The sequence below is a fragment of the Xenopus laevis genome, chromosome 3L, assembly GCF_017654675.1.
Source record: "Xenopus laevis strain J_2021 chromosome 3L, Xenopus_laevis_v10.1, whole genome shotgun sequence".
Taxonomy (NCBI): Eukaryota; Metazoa; Chordata; class Amphibia; order Anura; family Pipidae; genus Xenopus; species Xenopus laevis.
The window spans coordinates 18,771,127-18,794,730 of NC_054375.1; the positions used below are offsets into that span (position 1 = coordinate 18,771,127).

Here is a 23,604-nt window from a genome sequence, read left to right on the forward strand (position 1 = left end):
TACAACATAGAGCTGGTCACTGCTCTTGTATAACTATAACAAACAAGGGAAAGTTGTGCTCACCACTATTTTTTAAAAACATTAGGCGGGGGTGCAATGAGGCTGTGACCACAAAATACATATAGACACATACAAGAGTCCTCTGCAAAATGTATAATGAAGCAATAGAATTCTTAATGAATCAGATGAAAATTAAGCGTAGGACTGGCCAGATATGGGATGACTTTGACGTAGTTGGCCAGCTTAAATATATTGCAATATATGGACAAACAATCCCTGTTTTGTTTAAGGGGTAAGGCATTTTTTAGTAGCAGTATGCACAAAATGTCGCTGTCTTAAATATATTGATAATGGGTTGAGTGCAGAGGACTCTTGTATGTGTCTATATGTATTTTGTGGTCACAGCCTCATTGCACCCCCGCCTAATGTTTTTAAAAAATAGTGGTGAGCACAACTTTCCCTTGTTTGTTATAGTTATACAAGAGCAGTGACCAGCTCTATGTTGTAGCTCCCACCCCTCCCAGCTATAGTCAGGTGATCCCACTGGTGTCTAATAAAAGGGCAGCCAAGTATGGAGGTTTACTTTGAAAGCAGCAAGTTAAGTTGCAGGTAAAACCTTGTCCCTTTGTAAAATGTATAATGAAGCAATAGAATTCTTAATGAATCAGATGAAAATTAAGCGTAGGACTGGCCAGATATGGGATGACTTTGACGTAGTTGGCCAGCTTAAATATATTGCAATATATGGACAAACAATCCCTGTTTTGTTTAAGGGGTAAGGCATTTTTTAGTAGCAGTATGCACAAAATGTCGCTGTCTTAAATATATTGATAATGGGTTGAGTGCAGAGGACTCTTGTATGTGTCTATATGTATTTTGTGGTCACAGCCTCATTGCACCCCCGCCTAATGTTTTTAAAAAATAGTGGTGAGCACAACTTTCCCTTGTTTGTTATAGTTATACAAGAGCAGTGACCAGCTCTATGTTGTAGCTCCCACCCCTCCCAGCTATAGTCAGGTGATCCCACTGGTGTCTAATAAAAGGGCAGCCAAGTATGGAGGTTTACTTTGAAAGCAGCAAGTTAAGTTGCAGGTAAAACCTTGTCCCTTTGTAAAATGTATAATGAAGCAATAGAATTCTTAATGAATCAGATGAAAATTAAGCGTAGGACTGGCCAGATATGGGATGACTTTGACGTAGTTGGCCAGCTTAAATATATTGCAATATATGGACAAACAATCCCTGTTTTGTTTAAGGGGTAAGGCATTTTTTAGTAGCAGTATGCACAAAATGTCGCTGTCTTAAATATATTGATAATGGGTTGAGTGCAGAGGACTCTTGTATGTGTCTATATGTATTTTGTGGTCACAGCCTCATTGCACCCCCGCCTAATGTTTTTAAAAAATAGTGGTGAGCACAACTTTCCCTTGTTTGTTATAGTTATACAAGAGCAGTGACCAGCTCTATGTTGTAGCTCCCACCCCTCCCAGCTATAGTCAGGTGATCCCACTGGTGTCTAATAAAAGGGCAGCCAAGTATGGAGGTTTACTTTGAAAGCAGCAAGTTAAGTTGCAGGTAAAACCTTGTCCCTTTGTAAAATGTATAATGAAGCAATAGAATTCTTAATGAATCAGATGAAAATTAAGCGTAGGACTGGCCAGATATGGGATGACTTTGACGTAGTTGGCCAGCTTAAATATATTGCAATATATGGACAAACAATCCCTGTTTTGTTTAAGGGGTAAGGCATTTTTTAGTAGCAGTATGCACAAAATGTCGCTGTCTTAAATATATTGATAATGGGTTGAGTGCAGAGGACTCTTGTATGTGTCTATATAACTACAGAAACCTTTTATGCCATCTGCTCTTCTTTGGCATCATTCTACATCCCTTTGATAGTCATCTTAGTCATGTACTGTAGAGTCTACGTGGTGGCCAAAAGGATAACCAAGAACCTAGAAGCAGGTGTGATGAAAGAAATGATGGATTCCAAGGAGCTGACTCTCAGAATCCATTGCAGAAACATGCAGGATGATTCCTCCAACAACAGTAAGGTGAAGAACAACCAGCCTCGCAGCTCCTTATCCTTGAAATTATTCAAGTTCTCTAGGGAGAAGAAAGCTGCAAAGACCTTGGGAATCGTTGTTGGAATGTTCATTTTATGTTGGCTTCCATTCTTCACAGTCATGCCTCTCAGTAAGTTTAAATGTCTGGAGAATGGGAATATGACTGCATGTTAATACAGTGAATTGTATCAGGATTCTGGTTAACTGCAAATGGAAGGTTATTTTAGGTTGTTTTTATTTATTTTGTTTTTACAATTAACATATAGTGAAACTAAGGATTTTCTTTATGTAACTAACTGCTGGTTTTGTTATCCCACCATATATTTTTCAAAAAAAGCCTTTTCTTGCTGATTTGTTTTCTATTTATTTAAGGGAGGAGGGTGATTTTGGTGTTTGTGGAGGCTAATTAAAGATCTTCTACACAAATCTCATGTATAATACCCCAAAAACATGATATACACACAGTGGGAATTTCTTGTATAATACCTCAGAACACATGACAAGATTGATAGAGATTGATTCATAGATATTTCATATAGAACACATGGCAGAACAAATACAATGGCCCAGAATACAAAAGAAGTAATAAATACAGTTATATGTCCATGTATTATACCCCAGAACACAGGGCAGGATAAATACAGTGCTAATGCCATATTTAATGTCCCACGTTCCACATATAATACCCCTAGAACACATGACAAGATTGATACAGTATTGATTTAATTAAGAACACATGGCAGGATATACAGTGTCAATTCCATGCATAATACCCAGAATACATGGAAGAATAAATACAGAGCCAATTCCATGTATAATACCCCAGAACACATGGCAGGATACATACAGAGCCAATTTCATGCATAATACCCCAGAACACATGGCAGGATACACACAGAGCCAATTTCATGCATAATACCCCAGAACACATGGCAGGATTAATACAGTGCTGCCAAATTTAATGCCCCACATTCCACGTATAATAACCCTAGAACACATGACATGATTGATACAGTATTGATTTAATTAACAACACATGGCAGGATCTACAGTGCCAATTCCATGCATAATACTCAAGAATACATGGCAGAATAAATACAGAGCCAATTTCATGCATAATGCCCCAGAACACTTGTCAGCTAAATACAGATCCAATCCCATGTATAAGACCCCAGAACATTTGGCAGGATAAATGCAGTGTCAATTTAATGTATAATACCCCAGAACACATGGCAAAATAAATACAGAGCCAATTTCATGCACAATACCCCAGAACACATGGCATAATATATTTAGAGCCATGTAAAACACCTTCAACGACATGCAGCAGAGCAAATAAAATATCAAATGTATAAAACATTTGTCCCGTGTGGTGTAGAAAAAAGTATTGGTGTTTGTTTGTGGAAGTTTAACCAAAAGAAGCACTCATTAAAATCCAGCTATGCTTTTAGTTGCTGTACTATACACTCTCCATTATACAACAAAGAGCTTCCAATTAGGTTTAATCACAAGCCCACTAAAGTTCAGCTCTGCCACTATGTCCCTCTGCTGAGCTATGTCGTAATTGGCATTGCTATGCTGTATCTATCCATCTCTTACCATTTATAATAGGACATAAACCCTCCATAGTAAGTTTGCTCCACCCAACTGTTGTTGGACTACAACAAGCATGACGGAGCTATAGGGCAGCACTATTAGAGATACTGTAGGAACACTGTGCAATAAAATAATTTGTAAGGCCTCAAGGGCCAGTGAACCCAGAGCATCCTCTAGCACAGAATTGAAAATTAATGCCATTATCTTAAAATCAGGGCTAAACCTACTATAAAGGCATCTGAGCACCCATGACACATAACGGAGAGACACACTGCATGGGAACACATCACATAGGAAGGGGGGTGCCCATGCCCAGACTGGCAGCTTTAGGTGGGGCAGCTCTAGGGTGCCTATATGGAAAAATGCCAGCAGCTGAACAAAGAACAGGGAGTATGGTGTACTACAGCATCTAGCATGCTTTAGTTTTTTATGATATGTCTGTGAATACTGGCAGTCGTATGTTCACCATCATATTAATAACTTAAGTTTGCAAAGTAGTGTTTATATGCCCTTTAATTATGAGGAGAGGGACATCTCCCTAGTTTACAATTAAACTACACAGTTAACCTGGCACAAATGGCTCTCTTGGTTTCCTGCATTAGCCACAGATAATAGGACAATGTGTACTGCGAACAAAGGAATCATTTGTATGACTTCTCCAAGCAACAAATTCATCCCAGTATTCCAGAAATTAAAGGGCCCTTTGCTCAAACACCGGTTACTCTCATCTGAAAGGGAACATTGTTGCATTCATACATTTAGAAGTTAAAAGTGACCTTTAAGCACAGTGGCAGATTCATGTTTACTCATTTAGCGGGGTAATGGATCAACTGAAAACCGCTACTAGCACAAGCTAAAGGCAGCCATGCACTAGTCAAACAGTTACACTCTATGCCAACTGGTGCACAATTTTGATGGATGGATAAATACAGATCCAATTCCATGTATAATACCCCAGAACACATAGCAGGATAAATGCAGTGTCAATTTAAGGTATAATACCCCAGAACACATGGCAAAATAAATACAGAGCCAATTTCATGCATAATACCCCAGGATTAATACAGTGCCAAATAGCTTCCACAGTTGGATGGATGGAGATGGTCACACATGGCATGACCAGCTTCCTATTGGTTCTAGCACTTACTAAAGGTAGCCATGCACAGGGCAACTATGTATACTCTTTGCCAATTGGTCTAGAGTTGGATGGATGGGGATGGACGTTTTCAGATAAAAATGCAGAGCAGAAATGGTTGTCATTTAAAATTATATTAAATCATTACTGTTCTCAATTTATTCCCTTAAGAAGTAAATGTAGAAGCTCTAAGAATCACCCTATGTGGCTTAATATAGAAGTAAAGAAGTTAATATTAAAGAACAGAAAGGCATTTAAAAACTACAAGTCTGTTGTGACAGAAGCTGCATTTAATGAATATAAACACTATAATAAATGTTGTAAATCAGCAATCTGGAAGGCAAATAAATGAAATGAAGAGTGCATAGCAGCGGAGGCTAAGACTAACCCCCAAAAGTTTTTTAAAGGGCACCTATCACAGCCAAAATCAAATACATATGAACAATCTGACCAGTACAAGCTAAACACGATTAATCAAACTACATATATAGTTTTTTGAAAAAACTGCAGGTTTTAAAAAAATCCCTTACTTTGTCAAATGGGTTCTTTCACTGAGGGAGGCCATACTGAGACTATAACAGAGACTCTAATATGCAAATTTCAGGAGCATGCTCAGATTGCTTTGAGTATTCTACCCAGAATGCCTTGTTTAAGTAAACTCCTCCACTAGAAGTATCATGAGATTTCCCTATCTTGTCCCCTGCTGGTAAAATCATTATGCAAATGAAGGGCACACACTAACTTCCAGCAGGTGGCAGCACTACTGTACAGCAGCTAACACAGTTTTGGCTGATTTGAAAATAGCTTAGAAGGGTTGATAAGCAAGCAAGGAATTTCAACTGAGCATGTGTGAGATTTCAGAGCTACAGTTGGCTGGGACAATATAGGTAGGAGGAGCCAGTGAAATCCAAGATGCCTGCCTCAGCTAGAACTGTAGGGGAGATAGGGGAGAACTTGCAGAAGGTATAGTGAGCTGATCATTTACATTATACAAACAATTCTAACTGTTTTAAAAATCAGATTTCTTGAACTTTCACATAGTGTATTTACTTAGTAAATGATTTTGGTCATGATTGGTGCCCTTTAAATATATTAATGATAAAAAGCTGCAGGTTGAGAGTGTTGCTCCATTAAATAATGGTACCAGTATAGTTGTAACAGATACAGAAAAGGCAAATGTGCTAAATCAGTCCTTTTCTTCAGTGTACAATAGAGGAGTCTGTGTTCCCAGGCTCACTTCATAGCAGCACTGATGGCTCAGCTCACTCGAGTCAGCGGCTGACTAAGGATATGATCCACAAGCTTTAATAAAAATGAATGTAAACAAGGCTCCAGGGCCTGATGGCATACACCACTGGGTTCTAAGAGAGCTTAGTTCAGTTTTAAACCAGCCCCTATTTCTGAATTTCTTAGATTTGTTTTCATCTGGTATGGTACCTATGGATTAGAGAAAAGCTGATGTCATTCCAATATTTAAAAAGGGATTATGATCTCAGCCTGGCAATATAGGCACAAAACACAACTATCCAGCCCAATAAATTCCATCCAGGATGTGGCATCTTGCAATAGGGTCTTGACAAACTGGAAATCTGGGCAACTAAGTGGCAAATGAGATTCAATGTTGATAAATGTAAAGTCATGCACCTGGGATGTAAAAAATATCCAAGCCACTTATACCCTTAATGGGACTGCACTAGGCAAATCCATTATGGAAAATGACCTTGGAGTCCTTGTAGATGATAAACTTGGCTGTAACAAGCAATGCCAGTCAGCAGCATCAAGGGCAAAAAAGGTCTTGAGCTGTATTTTGGCATTGATTCACGACAGGAAGGGGTCGTTCTTCCACTTTATAGACACTGGTAAGGCACCATCTAGAATATGTCATACAGTTTTGGTCTCCATCACTCAAACAGGACATTGACATTGGTTTCGCCTAAATATTCTGAAGGGTTTTTTTACAGTGAAGAGCTGTGACGATGTGGAATTCTCTCCCTGAATCAGTTGTACTGGCTGATACGTTAGATAGCTTTAAAAAGGGGTTGGATGGCTTTTTAGCAAGTGAGGGAATACAGGGTTATGGAAGATAGCTCATAGTACAAGTTGATCCAGGGACTACTCCGCCATTTTGTAGTCAAGAAGGAAATTTTTCCACCTGTAAGGCAAATTGGAGAGGCTTCAGATGGGGTTTTTTGCCTTCCTCTGAATCTACTGGCAGGCAGGTTAAAAAAAAGTTAAAAGGTTGAACTTGATGGATGTGTGTCTTTTTTCAACCTAACTTACTATATTATTATGTTACATAGTATGCCCACATTCCTATTGTTCCATATATTTGTGCAAAGAACACAAATGATCAGAACAGCAGGAACTGATGGAGGCTTCTCTTTACTTCCTCATCTGACAATGAACCGTGAACTGGCCAACATGGTGCATGGCTGTGTGTTTATACAAAGGGTCTGTAGTGTCACTGTGCACAAGAATTATACTGTGTACATAGTACATTCTGTACTGTTTAAAAGCTATCAAAGATTAGGTAGGGGGCGCTGTGGAGACTGATGGGGAAAGGGCGAGTCCTTGAGGCAGGAGCTGTATGTGCCTAGGGAACACATAAAGGGAAGGCAGGAACAGATTGATGACGAAGAGTCAGACTGGATCAGGTGCAGAGCAGAACAGGACGGAGAGGGCGAAGATCAGGACTGGACTAGGCAGGATGAAGACGAGGGTGAAAACTCAGGACAGGAACAGATTGAATGGAGCAGGAGTGGAACAGGAACAGACTGGATGGGACAGGATGGTGCGGCGTTGATCAGATCAAACTGGGGATAGAGGGAGACTAGAGCAGAAGGAGACTGGGGCAAATAGCAAGAGAGGACTGGAGAGCAGGGAGAGAGGACTGGAGAGCAGGATAGTGAGAGAGGACGAGTGAGATGAGGGAGTACAAAGTACAAGGCAGGGTCAGGAAGCAAGAATCATGAACAGGCAAGGCAAGGTCAGTACAAGGTGAAGTCAGGGCAAGGTACAAGGTGGAACAGGAAGCAGAAATCAGGAACAAGCAAGGCAGGGGTCAGGACAAGGTCAAGGCTGAAATAGGTTAAGGCAAGTTGAAAGGTAGAACTGGAGCAGAATTGGGAGGGAAAGACCAGGCAGGAACAGAACAAGGAAGGATAAGGAGGAAGGGTTCAAGGAAAGGTTCAAGGTAGGACAGAACAAGGAAAGGAGGCTAAATTTGAAACCCTTAGCTAGGGACAATGCCACACTGCTAGTCTGGGAATCAATGCGCTGGCAAGGAGTATTTGGAGGGCTGACCTTAAATAAGGTAGAGTCAGAATCAGACTGCAGCTGGGATGGGACTGCAGAGGCCAGGCAACATATAGGGAGCAACTCTACAGGCTGCTCACCTGGCCAAATGGTTACGGTATCGAGCCAGAAACCCAAAGGTCCCTGGGTCGAATACTAGCAATACCTGACAGTATTCCCCCCCCCCCTCACAAGGTGACTTCCAGGCGCCACAGTGACCAATATTTTCATGAGCCTGGGGAACTGGCAATGTTATGGGCAGAATCACCTTTGTGGGTGCCCGGGGTTCTGGCCGTGATATAGGTAAAACCACCCTTGCTAAAATCCAAGTATAAGGAGATGCTATAGTCAGAGCCACCCTGGCGGGTGCTCTGGGACTCGTAAAAGCCACCCTGGCTGGTGCTTGGCAGAGTCACCCTCATGGGTGCCCTGATACTTGGTAGAGCCACCCTCGCGGTTGACCTGGTGTTTGGCTGAGCCACTCACGTGGATGCCCTGGGACTTGACAGAGCCACCCACGCGGGTGCCCTGGGACTTGGCAGCAGTATAGGCAACTCTACCCTCGTGGGTGCCCCCTTCATGAGTGGCTGGGATGGCCCCTCTGGAGCTGTAGGCAGCTGCTGGGATGGCCCCTCTGGAGCTGTAGGCAGCAGTGGCTGCTGGGATGGCCCCTCTGGAGCTGTAGACAGCGGCGGCTGCTGGGATGGCCCCCTCTGGAGCTGTAGGCAGCGGCGACTGCTAGGATGGCCCCTCTGGAGCTGTAGGCAGCAGCAGCTGCTGGGATGGCCCCTCTGGAGCAGTAGGCAGCGGCGGCTTCTGGGAAACCCCCTCTGGAGCTGTGGACAGCCGAGGCTGCTGGGGAAGCAGTTGCTGAGGGGTAGCAGGCTCGAGAACTGAGGCAGACAGCTGAGGGGTAGCAGGCCCGGGAACTGAGGCAGACAGCTGAGGGGTAGCAGGCCCGGGAACTGAGACAGACAGCTGAGGGGTAGCAGGCCTGGGAACTGAGGCAGACAGCTGAGGGGTAGCAGGCTCAGGAACTGAGGCAGACAGCTGAGGGGTAGCAGGCCCGGGCTGAGGCAGACAGCTGAGGGGTAGCAGGCCCGGGAACTGGAGCAGACTGCAGAGGGGTAGTCGGCCCTGGAACTGGGGCAAATTTATCTAGGAATGCCAACAGAAACTGAGCAGTATTGTAGATTAAAGGGGATCTACTGCACAGCAAGTTCTCTGCCCAGGAACGAGTTTTACCTTCTAGCAGGAAGAAAATGATCTCCGAAACTTGCTCGACTGGAGGAGCACTTAAAAATTGTTCTTTCTCTGAAAGGAGCAGGTTCCTCTAGAAATATTGGAATTTCGCTTGGGGAACCATCACAGTATCTGTTGGTCAAAATAGAGTATTTAGTCTTTTTGGGAATCAAGTCAGAAGGCATAGGAACAGCCCTTGCAGACTCTTGTGGCCAGAGCATTCTGTCAAAGATTAGGTAGGGGGCGCTTTGGAGACTGATGGGGAAAGGGCGAGTCCTTGAGGCAGGAGCTGTGTGTGCCTAGGGAACACATAAAGGGAAGGCAGGAACAGGTTGATGAGGGTGAAGAGTCAGACTGGATCAGGTGCAGAGCAGAACAGGATGGAGAGGGCGAAGATCAGCACTGTGGCCTAATAATGCACAGTTACAGGCAAAATACAGTGCTAAGGAAAGGGATTAACTGCAAAACCGTGCAGCAAATACAAATAAAAAATACTGCTTTCACTGTGGTTCAACACAACACACTGCAAAGTATGCTACATGTCCTGCAAAAGCTGTACAGTGCTGCAAATGCAAAAAAGTAGGACATTTTGTTAAGATCTGCCGTAGTTCTGCTAAAGATGTTCACTTGGATGCCACCTGGACTTAAACGAGAGGTGCAAGATCAGGGTTCTGAATAGGCAGGTAGATAGCAGGATCGTCAGGCAGGCAAGGGTCAAAACCGGGTAATCAATCAGTTGGGATGAGGCAGAATTGGAATCAAACAACAGGCAGGAGTCAAACCAGAAAGTCGATCAGGAGGGACAGACGGAATCGGAGTCGGTTTCAGGCAAGGGTCAGGTTACGGAAGTCAGAGAAGTCAAAAGCCAGGCCAGGTCAAAACACAGAAGTTCAAAACAGAATTCAGGCAAACAGGTACTAGCACAAGGCTCAGGAACCACCAGGAAACTAATCCTATCATGGGCAACGAATAGAGTGTAATGGCCCTTTAAATAGGGCCTCACGCGTCAGCGCGCTTGCGCCTTTAAAAGGAACAGAGGCACGCCGCGAGCGCCCTTAACAGAACGCCGCATCAAGGGGAAGACCGGCGTGGCGGGTGTCCCCGCTGGCCCGCTAGACCACCAGGGTAAGTTACTGTTACAGCTTGGTTGCTTGCCAGTGACTGTACAATTTGAATCAAATACTGCAAAATGTGACTTTTACATTGTGAATAAGGGTGCTGCTATACTTGGAAGGGATCTCTTTGCTGCATTAAACCTACAATTAGTTGATGGTCTCATTACTACTGCCACACAGCCACAAAGCAACACTTCACTGGGTTGTGCAAAGAACTTTGTACACAAAGTTAAGTTGAGACCAGATGTAAAACCAGTACTCCAGAAATTGAGGCAATTCCCCCACTCTATAAGGGAGACTGTCTCACAGGAACTAAAGAAACTGGTAGAGCAAGATGTGATTGAAAAATCAGAATCCTCTGAATGGGTTTCACCAATTGTTGTAACAATGAAGAAAACTGGAGGTATTCGATTGCGTGTTGATCTTCGTGAACCTAATAAAGCAGTTGTTATGGATAATCATCCTTTGCCATATTTTCAGAACTTTGAGGAGCAAAATTCTTTTCTACTCTGGATCTTTAGAGTGCTTATCATCAAGTATTACTGCATGAGGAAAGCAGAGACCTTTTACCCCTTTATCACCCATGATGGTTTGTTTTGGTTCAAATGTGTACCTTATGGGCTGGCTTCAGCACTAAATTGTTTTCAAAGACTGATGTCTTCTATACTCCATGACATACCTGGTGTGAAATGCTACTTGGATGATATAATTGTCTACACTCCAACTATGGATCTTCATGACAAGTACCTAAAAAATGTTCTGACGTGCATTGATTCTGCAGAACTGAAACTGAACCTTTCCAAATGCCACTTCTGATAAACTCAGCTGTCATTTCTGGGTCATATAATCTGACAAAATGGATTACTGCCTGACCATGTCAACGCTATTACACAAGCACCTACTCCATCTGATTTTCAGACCTTACGAGCTTTCTTAGGTCTTACTTCATGGTATTCTAAGTTTATTCCAAACTATGCTTCAGTTGTGGAGCCACTTAGAGCACTACTATGTGGAACTTAAAAAGCCTGGTTTGGTCAGAGACTGCTCGACATAGCTTTGAAATAGTGAAACAGTCAATTGTGAACAGTCCAGCGCTAGCTTTATTTGATCCTGGACTACAGACTATGGCATTGGTGCAGTTCTCACACATATCCATGCTGATCATGCAGAGAAAACTGTTGTATTTGCATCCAGAACAAAGACAAAGCGTCAGTATTCAACGGTTGAAAAAGAAGCTCCAGCATGTGTTGGGCAACAGAAAAATGGAAAACCTATCTATGGGGTAGAGAATTTACCTTATGCACTGATTAAAACCCTTTAACTAAACTGCTTACAACAAAGTAACTAGGAAGAGCTGGAATGCGTATAGCTAGATGGTCAGCAAGGCTACTGAATTTCAACTACAAAATGCAATACAAACCAGATTTGGAAAATGTTGCTGCTGATTGTTTGTCACGTTTACCTTTACCTGCAGCTTCTGATACACTGGATGAGGATATAGAAGTTGTAGCATTGACTGATTTACTATAATCTACAGTTACAGCTGCTGATTTTAATATTGTGCATCGGAAATCTTCAGTGTATTACCCACAAGCTATTGGAGAAATCGAGTGATTCAACAGAAGTCTGAAAGAAGCACTACAGACAGCAAATCTTACTGGGAAATCTTGGATAGTATTTACAACAGAGTTCCTACATAACTACAGAGCAACGCGCCAATCATCTCCAGCTGAATTATTACATGGCAGAAAAATGCGCACTAAGTTACATGTTGCAGACATCAAACTACTGTGCCTACAAAATCATCTACTGCTGACATTGTCAAACGTCAACAAGCCAAATGCAAGGCTTATACGGACAGAAAACATGGTGCAAGAGAAGGGCACTTTCAGCCTGGATCTTTAGTCCGAATTAAGAAAACAGGAATACTGAAACAAGGACAATCTAAATTTTACTATGTTACTATGTTACTAGACCACTTGAAGTGAGACGCCAGGGAGGACCATACACATATCAACTGTCTGATGGATGCATATGGAATGCAAGTCATCTTGCTTCTGTTAGGAGTGACTTTGGAGAAGCTGCATTTGATGATGGACATTTTCCTACTCCTGATGCCAATTGCAATAGACCTGAAGAAAGTGAACCTATAAGGCGTACTGAGAGAATCAGAAAACTACCTGCATGTACCAAGGACTATGTGATGTGAATAATGCATAATATTGCTTTAAGATGCATACTGTCTAATTGTATATGTTTATTACATTTGCCCAAATGCTTTCCTACTATAGGGGGAATATGTGGGTTTATACAAAGGGCCTGTAGGTGTCACTGTACACAAGAGTTACTGTATACTGTGTACATAGTAATTTCTCTACTGCTTAAAAGCATTATAGTTCAAGCTACTGTTAAGATTAATGGATACACGAATCTGCTAAAAAAAAGCACTGTTATACTCTACTCATCCTCAGCTACCAAAATACAACAATGGCCAAATACAATATTCACACCTGCCTGGTTATCAAAATTTATGGTATATGGACATCAATCAGGATCATTGGCCACCACCGATGTAAAAAAATTGTACTCAACTTTGCTTCATACAATATTATTGGTACACTAGTATTGGGTCCTGTGTGACTTGGGGTGCCACCCATTCCATTGAATGGGAAGTGACAAGTGGTTGCCATCAATGTAAATGGTGGTATGCACAGTTTTTGTGAAACGCAGTAAATGTCACATTATCTGTCAGGCTTACCGTCTGATCCAACGAAGAAGGAGCAGGAACTTGTAGAACACGAACCCACAAGCGCCTCGCACAACACTAAACCACCTGGAGTGGAACAGGGAGAAGTGAAGTGACAAGTAGCCAATGAGACTAACCAAAGCGAAGTACAGAGGGTTCAGGCAGAAGCGAAGTCAGGCAGGCCGAAGTCGGGGCAGGCAGCGAAGAATCGTAAACGTAGTCAGGCAAGAAGATCAGGGCAGGCGGCAATAAGACAATCCGGGAACAAGCTGTGGTCAAACACAGAAGATCAGTAGAATACAATGCTAGGGGTTCAGTCAAATAACCTAATAACCAGGCAAAGAGTCACAGTACAGGTTAGGATTAAATAGAGCTATTTGGCGCCAAACTGGCGTCCTCACGCTGGCGTCGCACAGCTGACATCAGTGCGTCCGTCATTGGCGTCCGTCGCTGACGCCCTTGCGTCGGCGACCGGCATCCGTCGCCGGCGTCCAACGCCGTGCGCTGACGCGCATCGGTTCCCCGATGAGCGCGCCTGCGCCTGCGCTGGAAGGAACGCGGAAGCGGATCCTTACATTGCCCCCCGTCAAGGAGCGGCCTCAGGACGCAACTGGCAGAAGGTTTATCAGGGTAGCTCTTGTGAAAATTCTTCAACAGCTCAGCAGCATGGATGTTCGAAACAGGTTCCCAAGAATTCTCTTCCAGACCAAAGCCTTTCCAACTGACCAAATATTGGAGATGCTTGCCCCTAACACGGGAATCCAGGATCTTCTCAACCTCGAACTCTTCTTGACCGTCCACTACAACAGGAAGGGGAGGAGAAGCTGTACGGCCAGGAAAATGAAATGTGGAGGCTGGTTTTTGTAGAGCAGCATGAAAAACTGGATGAATACGCCAGGTAGCCGGGAGCTTAAGTTGGAAAGCCACAGGATTAATCTGCCGAGTAATAGGAAAAGGACCCAGGAAACGTTGACCCAACTTCTTACTGGGGCAGGACAACTTGAGGTTAACAGTAGATAACCAAACGCGGTCCCCCACCTTAAACTCTGGATCACTTCTTCGTTTCTTGTCTGCATAAATCTTGAAATTCTGTTGCGCTCTCCTCATGTTCTTCTGGAGCTTCAGAAAATTATCAGCCAAAAAGGTTAACCGGTCCTTGACTGCAGGAACAAGAATATCAGAAACAATGGAAGAAGGGAAGGTTACAGGATGTAGACCGTAATTTGCAAAGAAGGGGGACTGATTGATAGAAGAATGTTGGGCATTATTATAGGCAAATTCCGCCAGAGGAAGGAGATTAACCCAATCATCCTGGAGATACGATGAGTAACATCTCAAATACTGCTCAAGAGTCTGATTAGTTTGCTCCGTCTGGCCATTGGATTGAGGATGAAAAGCCGATGAAAGCGACACAGAAATCTTAAGAGCACCACATAAAGCTTTCCAGAACTGAGACGTAAACTGTGGACCACGATCGGATACTACCTCATCGGGAAGGCCATGAAGTCTTACTACTTCCTTGATGAAACAATCAGCCGTCTCAGAGGCAGAAGGAAGTCCAGGCAAAGATTTAAAATGAGCCATCTTGGTCAGGCGGTCAATGAAAACAACAATAGCGGAGCAATCACAGGAGAGTGGTAAGTCAGAAATAAAGTCCATTGACACTGAACCCCAAGGACGAGAAGGAACTGGAAGGGGTTGGAGGAGGCCAATAGGTCGAACATGAGAATCCTTGGATCTGGTACAGACTTCACACGAAGAGACAAATTTCGAACAGTCTTTAGTCATCCCAGGCCACCAAAACAGTCTTTTAGCAGAAATAATAGTTTTCTTTATACCTGGGTGACCCGCCAGCTTAGAATCATGAATGTTTTTGAGAACCTCCAAACGCATTTGTTCAGGAACAAAGATTTTCCCTTCATGAAGAAGAAACCCTTCTTTGGGCACTAGAGAAGGTTCACAAACAGTTTTAGACGCATCCTTAATTTGATCTACAAGAACAGATTGTAACAAAAGAAAGTTATTTGAGTTTAGAATTGTCTCAGGAGAAGAGAGAATCTCGTCCTCAGAGGAGAACATGCGGGATAGAGCATCCGCCTTGACATTCTTTGACCCGGGCCGGTAAGTAAGGTGAAAATTAAATCGCATGAAGAAAAGAGCCTACCTTGCTTGTCTAGGTCTTAATCTCTTGGCGGAACGCAGGTACTCCAAATTCCTATGATCAGTGAAAATGAGAATTGGGTGTTTGGACCCTTCGAGGAGATACCTCCACTCTTCTAATGCCAATTTAATAGCGAGTAATTCACGATCCGCCACGTCATAGTTACATTCGCACTTGGCCAATTTACGTGAAAAAAAAGCGACTGGATGGAGTTCTTCTTGAATCCCAGACCTCTGTGATAAAACAGCGCCCACAGCACTTTCCGAAGCGTCGACCTCTAACGTAAATGGATGTCTGGATGATGAAGAATTGGAGCCGACGTAAAGAGTTTTTTCAATCTCTCAAAAGCCATCTGAGCCTGTGGTGACCAAGAGAATTTTTGATTACAACGTGTGAGTTCAGTTATTGGTAAAATAATTTGAGAAAAATTCTTTATGAATTTTCTATAGAAATTTGCAAATCCAATGAAGCGTTGAACAGCTTTCTTAGAAGAGGGAATAGGCCAATCAATAATTGCAGAGATCTTCTTGGAATCCATTTGAATTCCTAAAGGAGAGATAAAGAACCCCAAAAAGTCCACAGATGTCTGTTCGAATAAGCACTTCTCGACTTTGGCATAGAGCTGGTGAGTACGGAGGCGGGCAAGAACTTTCTTCACATGCATTCTATGCTCTTCCAAAGAACTAGAAAAAATTAGAATATCATCCAGATAAATGATGACGAAAATATCAAGAAAGTCTCGAAAAACATCGTTGACGAAATGCTGAAACGTAGCGGGGGCATTACAAAGTCCAAACGGCATGACAAGATATTCAAAATGACCATAACGGGTACGGAACGCCGTCTTCCATTCATCCCCTTCCCGAATTCTAACTAAGTTGTATGCTCCTCGAAGATCAAGCTTAGAGAAAATCTTGGCCTCCTTAAATCGTTGGAAAAGCTCCGGAATGAGAGGAAGAGGGTAACGATTCTTGACCGTGATCTTATTTAAGTCTCTATAATCGATACAAGGTCTCAAAGAATGATCTTTCTTTTCAACGAAGAAGATCCCAGCTCCGGCAGGAGAAGAAGATTGTCGGATAAATCCCTTGGCTAGATTTTCATCCAAATAAGTGCGTAATTCCAAGAGTTCAGGCTCAGTTAAAGGATAAATACGTCCGAAGGGGATTTGAGCTCCCGGGAGAAGATTAATGGGACAATCATAAATACGATGGGGAGGTAGCCTATCGGCCCCTCTCTTGTTGAAAACATCAGCGAATTCCCAATACGCCAGAGGAAGTAGATCATGAATTTCAGAAGAAGGAGAAAGGGAACATACTTTAATTGAAGAAGACAAATTCTCTAATGTACATTTAGAAAGGCAAAATTTTGAAGAAAATGTTACACCACCAGTGGCCCAATTGATAGAAGGGTTATGTCTCTGTAGCCAGGGTAACCCCAAAATGATAGGGAATAATGGAGACGTAACCACATCAAAATTCATTACTTCAGCATGAATTTTATTAATCACAACAAAAAGTGCAGCAGTCTCTTGAACCACAGGACCCGAGGTAATTAGAGAACCATCCGCCACACGAAGTGCTATAGGGTTCTTCTTGGATTGGAGAGGAATTTGGAACTGAAGAGCAACTTCACGGTCCAAGAAGCACCCACTTGCCCCGGAATCAAGTATTGCTTGAAGTTCCACCACCTTGTCTCCCCACTGCAAGGATAGAGAAATTGTCAGTAAGGACACAGAAAAGTTGCAACCGTTAAAGTCTCTTTCACAAGCCTCCTTACCCGAGGGACGGATCGGACAATTTCCGAAGAAGATGACCCGCTTGACCACAGTACAGGCAAAGATTAAGCCTGCGGCGAGGGGGGCGGAGTTAACCGCTGATGCAGCCAGACGCGCAGTGAAGAGCTCCGTACGGGGAAACTTCTATTACATAGGCTGGAGCACCCTGAAAGACGGCAGAAAGGTCAGCGACCCGTCCATAAGCTACCGGACAACATGGGGAAGTTAAGAAAGCGCCCGTCACCGCAAAAAATGACGGCCTTTTACCCGAAATCCGGACTGCAACCTGATGTGTGTCACTCCCTCCAAGATGGCGCCGGCTCTGGCAGTAACAGCCCCACACGCGCTGCTCCAGAGGCAAGTGCAGTATCACAAGCACACACAGACACGCTATCCCCACAAGCCATAACCCTGCCTATACTGAAGGGTCTACTTACCTCGCTAAGGTCAGATCTCCAGGCAGACTTCAAGGGCGCTATTGCAGAGCTCCATAAGGAGGTGGTGCAGATAGGGGACCGGACTGACCATCTGGAAGGGAAAATGGCGAAGTTAGTGAGCTCCCACAATGAACTGATAGATTCCAATGCAGTGCTTGAGCGGGAACTCTCCCAGCTGCACAACAAAGTCGCTGATTTGGAGGACAGAAACAGGAGGAACAACATCAGACTGAGGGGAGTCTCTGAACAGGTACTGATGGCTGACCTGCATTTATATCTCAACAACATGTTCCAAGAACTGTTTCCAGACATTAGTCCCGAGCTCCTACTAATAGACAGAGCTCACCGCCTCCCTAAAAACAAAAATGCTCCCCCTAATGCACCCAGAGAGGTGATTTTGCGACTACACTTTTTCCACATTAAAGAACTCACTCTAAAGGCCTTTAGGGACAAGCAGGGAATACCTGAGAAGTACAACATGCTTCAATGCTATCCAGATCTCTCAGCCCACACGATGAAAAAACGTAAAGAATTTCTTCCAATCACCACAGTGCTGAGGGAAGCACAGCTGCCCTACAGATGGCTGTTCCCGGTGAAGATCAGGGTCGTTTACAATGACACTCCTTATATTATGGACACGCCACAACATGGGGCCCGACTATTGCAGCAATGGAATCTTCTGCCGACTCCAGACAAGATGTCACGACCAACCACTAAACAACCCAAGATCCCGCAGGACTGGCAAGTACCAAGTAGGGCACACCGCAGACCATCACCCTGCCAGGAAGCCCCTAGCCAGGATCAAGTGGATGCCACTGATAATACCTGAAGACATATGCCAACTCAGACACTATCAAGGCCCCGAGTGAGGCAACATGCTCCACGCCTGACAACGCTCAGTTAAACATGGCTCTATTGTTATTTTTTCTTTTTTTGGTTTCCCCGTATACAGGAACTCCCACTGTTAACTGGATCTTCCCCCCCGACTATGGCTTCAAAGTGCACGACATTGCACGTTTCCACCCTGGCGACACGAACATCATCGTGTGGCACTGACCAACGCCTCGAAGCCACCCTCTTTGATGCTATTTATAGTATTGCTGTACTTAAGTTTGTTTGTATTGATGCTTTTCAATTACTGTTACTGATGCTCTTCTCTTTTCCTATATTTTCTGCTCTTCCCTCCCCCACCTCTCCCAACCCTACCCGAGGTTTGATGACCCCCACTTGGATTGTGCTACAGATCACTACAAGCAGCCCTACTGCGGCAAACCACACACCCTGCTGTTGGCCACAAGAGCCTTTCTTCGCAAATCGCCTAACAGTGAGTACTAACAACCGACACTGCACACATTCGACACCACAATGGCAGTTACTGTTACCACATTGAATGTCAATGGGTTAAATAGCCCGAACAAAAGATCCCACTTACTACTCTGGGCTAAACAAACAAAACCATCCATACTGTGCCTCCAAGAAACCCACATCGCTAGAAACCAACCTAACAGATTAAATTGCAAGGACTACCCGCTACAATTTTATGCAAACAGCCCCGTGAAGAAGAGAGGAGTGGCAATCTGGTTTCATTCCTCTGTCACACCCCGAATACTCAAACAACAAGCAGATCCACAGGGTAGATACATTATCGCAGTGATCGAACTACATGATCACGTCTATACAGTAGCATCGGCCTATGCCCCGAATACAAAACAGTCCTACTTTTATCGTACCTTCTTTAGAACCCTGAATAGACTGAAACGAGGCAGAGTCATAATAGGGGGCGACTTCAATATTCCTTTAACTCATGCCATGGACACCAACTCGGCAAACGTCCACCAGCCTAGAAGGGAAATGCTCGCCCATGCCCTAAATTTAAAGAATCTCTTACATAAACATAATCTATTTGATGTATGGAGATCTTTGCATCCAACGGACAGAGACTATACCCACTATTCTCATTCACATGCAAGATATGCTAGATTAGATTACATATTTACGGATAAAGACACCCTTCAAGTTGTTGCTGATATACGAATTGGGCTGATGTCGTGGACCGACCATGCACCTGTAACTATGACCAGTAACTTCCATGAAGCCGTACCATTCACTACACATTGGAGATTAAATGAATCACTGCTGCTCAACACAGATATCACTCAACACTGTTCTCGCACACTACAGGAATACTTTGCCCTCAATGCCACTGGTGAGGTCTCGACGCCTATAGTTTGGTGTGCACACAAACCAGTTCTTAGAGGACATCTCATAAAATTTGGTTCAATCATTAAAAAACAGAGGGAACAGAAAAAGCAAGAACTAACGAAATTGCTACTGGATCTGGAAACACAAAATAAGGCGCTACCCAACAAGCAAACTACTCAACAACTCAGGGCGGTTAGGGCACAATTGTGTGAGATTGATCTGACTAAAATGCATTACCACCTTCAAAGGTTACGCCTCACACATTACACAAAAGGCAATAAAGCCTCAAAATTGCTTGCGAACCTTCTCAAACAGAAACAGAGACAACAAACCATAGATCATCTGATAGACAAAGGTGGTGGAAAAATCACAAATCCCAAGAAGATAGCAGATACTTTTGCAGAATATTATGCATCTCTATATAATCCACATCATGACGTGTCAACTCCACAACCAGTACAACAAGCTATTACTGATTTTCTGGACCGAGCCAACCTTCCACAAATATCACCACCGCAGTTAGCTGTGTTGAATGCCCCTATCCTGCCCAAGGAAATCCAGGTGGCGATCGAGACCACCCCAACAGGGAAAGCCCCAGGACCGGACGGCCTATCTGCTATCTACTATAAAACCTTCAGTCATATCCTAATCCCTCAACTAACGCAACTCTTTAACCACTTCTGTCAACATGGTAACATACCAGAAGAAATGATACAGGCTACAATAACGACTATCCCCAAACCGGGCAAGACTCCGAATCAATGCCCTAATTTCCGACCAATATCATTGTTGAATGGGGATATCAAACTGTATGCGAAAGTGTTGGCGAATAGACTTAAAGAAATTCTGCCGAGCATCATTCATAAAGACCAATCTGGCTTCACTGTGGGAAGACATGGGGCGGACAATACTAGAAAACTTGTTTCCTTAATTGAGAAAACTACACGCCAAAAAACTCCGGCACTTTTACTAGCCCTAGATGCCGAAAAGGCGTTTGATAGAGTCCACTGGAGATATATGGAAAATACCCTGCAGGCCTTTGGTTTTCGTGGTCAGATCCTAAAATCAATTCTAGCATTGTACTCCACACCGACAGCACAAGTCACTAACATGGGATTTCTCTCTCAGCCCTTCCACATCACTAACGGCACGAGACAAGGTTGCCTACTCTCCCCGCTAATTTTTAACCTAATTCTGGAGCCATTGGCGAAAACGATAAGAGACGAGACCGACATCACGGGTATATCCTCTTCCCAGTCAGAACATAAAGTAGCGCTTTTTGCGGATGATATTATGCTAACCCTTACGAACCCGACTTTATCCCTATCAAAACTTACCCAGGTGTTAACATCTTACAGTCAGGTGTCCTACTACAAGCTCAACGTCAGTAAAACACAAGCCCTCCTACTAAATACCGCAACAGATATTAAGACTGAACTACAACACCTTTACCCGTTTCAATGGAGAAAAGACACTATTTCTTATCTAGGTATAGAACTAGGTAATACAGTAGCGAAGACTTACAGTAGCAACTTTCCAAAACTATTGAGAGATACCCAAACCCAACTGGAAAAATGGAATTCCTCTTATATCTCTTGGCTAGGACGAATAGCAGCAGTCAAGATGATGTTACTGCCCAAATTCCTATACCTATTCCGGACCCTCCCAATCACAGTACCACGAACTTTTCTTATACAATCGCAAAACATTATAGACTTGTTCATCTGGGGTGGCAAGAAGCCCAGACTCAAACGCAGTATAATGCAACTCCACCAAAAATCAGGAGGGTTTGGGGTACCCAGTATTGACTATTACTACAAAGCTACAATACTAGAGCAACTTACCCTATGGAATCTACCAAGCGACAACAAACACTGGCTGGAGATAGAACAAGACCAGGCTTATCCACTCACGCTACAGCAACTAATGTGGTCCAAGTCCCCCTCGCTCAAAATTGACCAAGCCTCTTTATTCCACACTACACTGACAGCTTTGAAAATCTGGAATTTGTTGAAGAAACACGAATACATCCATATATTCCCCTCAAAAAACTCTACTATCAGGATATTAGAGATGGAAATTCCTGACCTCTCCCTAGCTAACTGGGAAGCACTAGGACTCACAAACATAGCACAGATATTTTCCAATAATGACTTAAAACTCTATGAGACGCTTCAAACTGAGTTTAACCTCCCGAAACAGGATTTCTATAAATACTTACGTATCCGACACTTCCTAGGGCCACATATGAATCGCCTATCCAGACCTCAAACACCCTTTGAACGCATATGCTTCAGTAGTGCTGGAAAAAAGAAAGGACTATCTAACGTTTATCGGGCCATCATGCCAGATATTGGGCCCACTAAACCGATACATATCCAAAAATGGGAACAAGACCTAGACATAACGCTCCCGCTACCCAAATGGTCCCAAATAGCCAATATTGCCGCTAAATATACCAAGTGCACCAATCATATCGAAAACCAAAAAAAAATACTCTTCAGGTGGTACAGGACACCCTCAACACTACATCAAATGTTCCCCACTGTGTCAGACCAATGTTGGAGATGCAATACTGCAAAAGGCACCATGTTACATATTTGGTGGTCGTGCCACAAAATAGTGCCCTTCTGGCAAACGATTAATGACTTGCTCTCAGACATACTCAATGTACCGATACGCCTATCACCAGCCTTAGCACTCTTAAACCTGGGACTACAAGATCTTGTTCCTGAATCAAGGAAACTGACCTTCCATGTACTCACTGCAGCCCGCCTCTTGATACCAAGGCACTGGAAATCTACGGAAATACCCGATAGAGACACTACGATCCGCCTAATAGACACCAATCTCTTATATGAAAAGTACGCTGCTACAACCTCTGTGCAAATCACCAAAAATCTGAAGGCACACGAGTTGTGGACAAAATGGAAACAGCATTGTCTTATACCAGAATACCCCTGACTATATGGACTTCCCAAAAAGGCCAGAGAACAGCTTGGACATTAGTGCTGGACGACTTATGAACCCCTCATTGCAGGGAGCACATCAAACCCCCCCCCCCAAAATCCTCTTCACCCCTCCCCCTTCCACTGTTACTTACCTCTCTTGGTCTTCATCGCTCTTCTCTCTCTCTTTTCTTCTTCCCCAGTCTTCGCTGGACCGTTTTTATATTTTTCTGAAAATCAATAAAAAATTCAAATAAAAAAAAAAAAAGATTAAGCCTGCGGCGTCTGAGGCGCTCTTCAGGGGTTAATGCGGACTTAATGGCTCCAATCTGCATCGGCTCTGGGGCAGTACTGATAGTGGCTGTAGGAACCGTAGATGTCATCATAGGAGGCATACGGATAGGAGGTGGAGCAGAAGGTAAGAGCCAAGTAGGAGATACAAGACCAGCTTTTTCAGCCTTTTCCTCCTCCCTACGTTCTCACAGTCTTTGATCCAACTGAATGGATATATGGATAAGCTCCTCCAAGGTGTCAGGAATGCCTGTACGGGCCAACTCATTTTTCAACTCAGCAGAAAGACCCAGACGGTAGCGGTTCTTCAGAGCTGCAGGGTTCCATTCAGTATCCTCTGCCCACTGGCGAAACTCCAGAGTGTAGTCCTCGACAGGACGGGTACCTTGCCTCAAGGCATTGCAGGGCGGCTTCGGCAGTGGAGGTTCTGTGTGGGTCATCATAGACCACTGCCATGGCGTCAAAGAAAGAGTCCACTGTGGCCAAAACAGGACTTTGCCGATCCAAAAGACGGAAGGCCCAAGTCTGGGGCTCGCCAGTCAGGAAGGAGATGACAACCCCCACTCGTGTCTGTTCATTCGGATAGGTGTGGGG

The 23,604-nt window shown here is 43.7% G+C and overlaps 1 protein-coding gene across 1 annotated transcript in view; it reads left to right on the forward strand.

Moving 5' to 3' along the window:
• Nucleotides 1–23,604, forward strand: part of adra1b.L (adrenoceptor alpha 1B L homeolog) — a 33,604-nt gene that overhangs the window by 2,108 nt on the left and 7,892 nt on the right. The window contains exon 2 of the mRNA XM_041586024.1: nt 1,834–2,196. Coding sequence (XP_041441958.1) covers nt 1,834–2,196 — 363 coding nt within the window. The remainder of the gene's footprint in view (nt 1–1,833; nt 2,197–23,604) is intronic.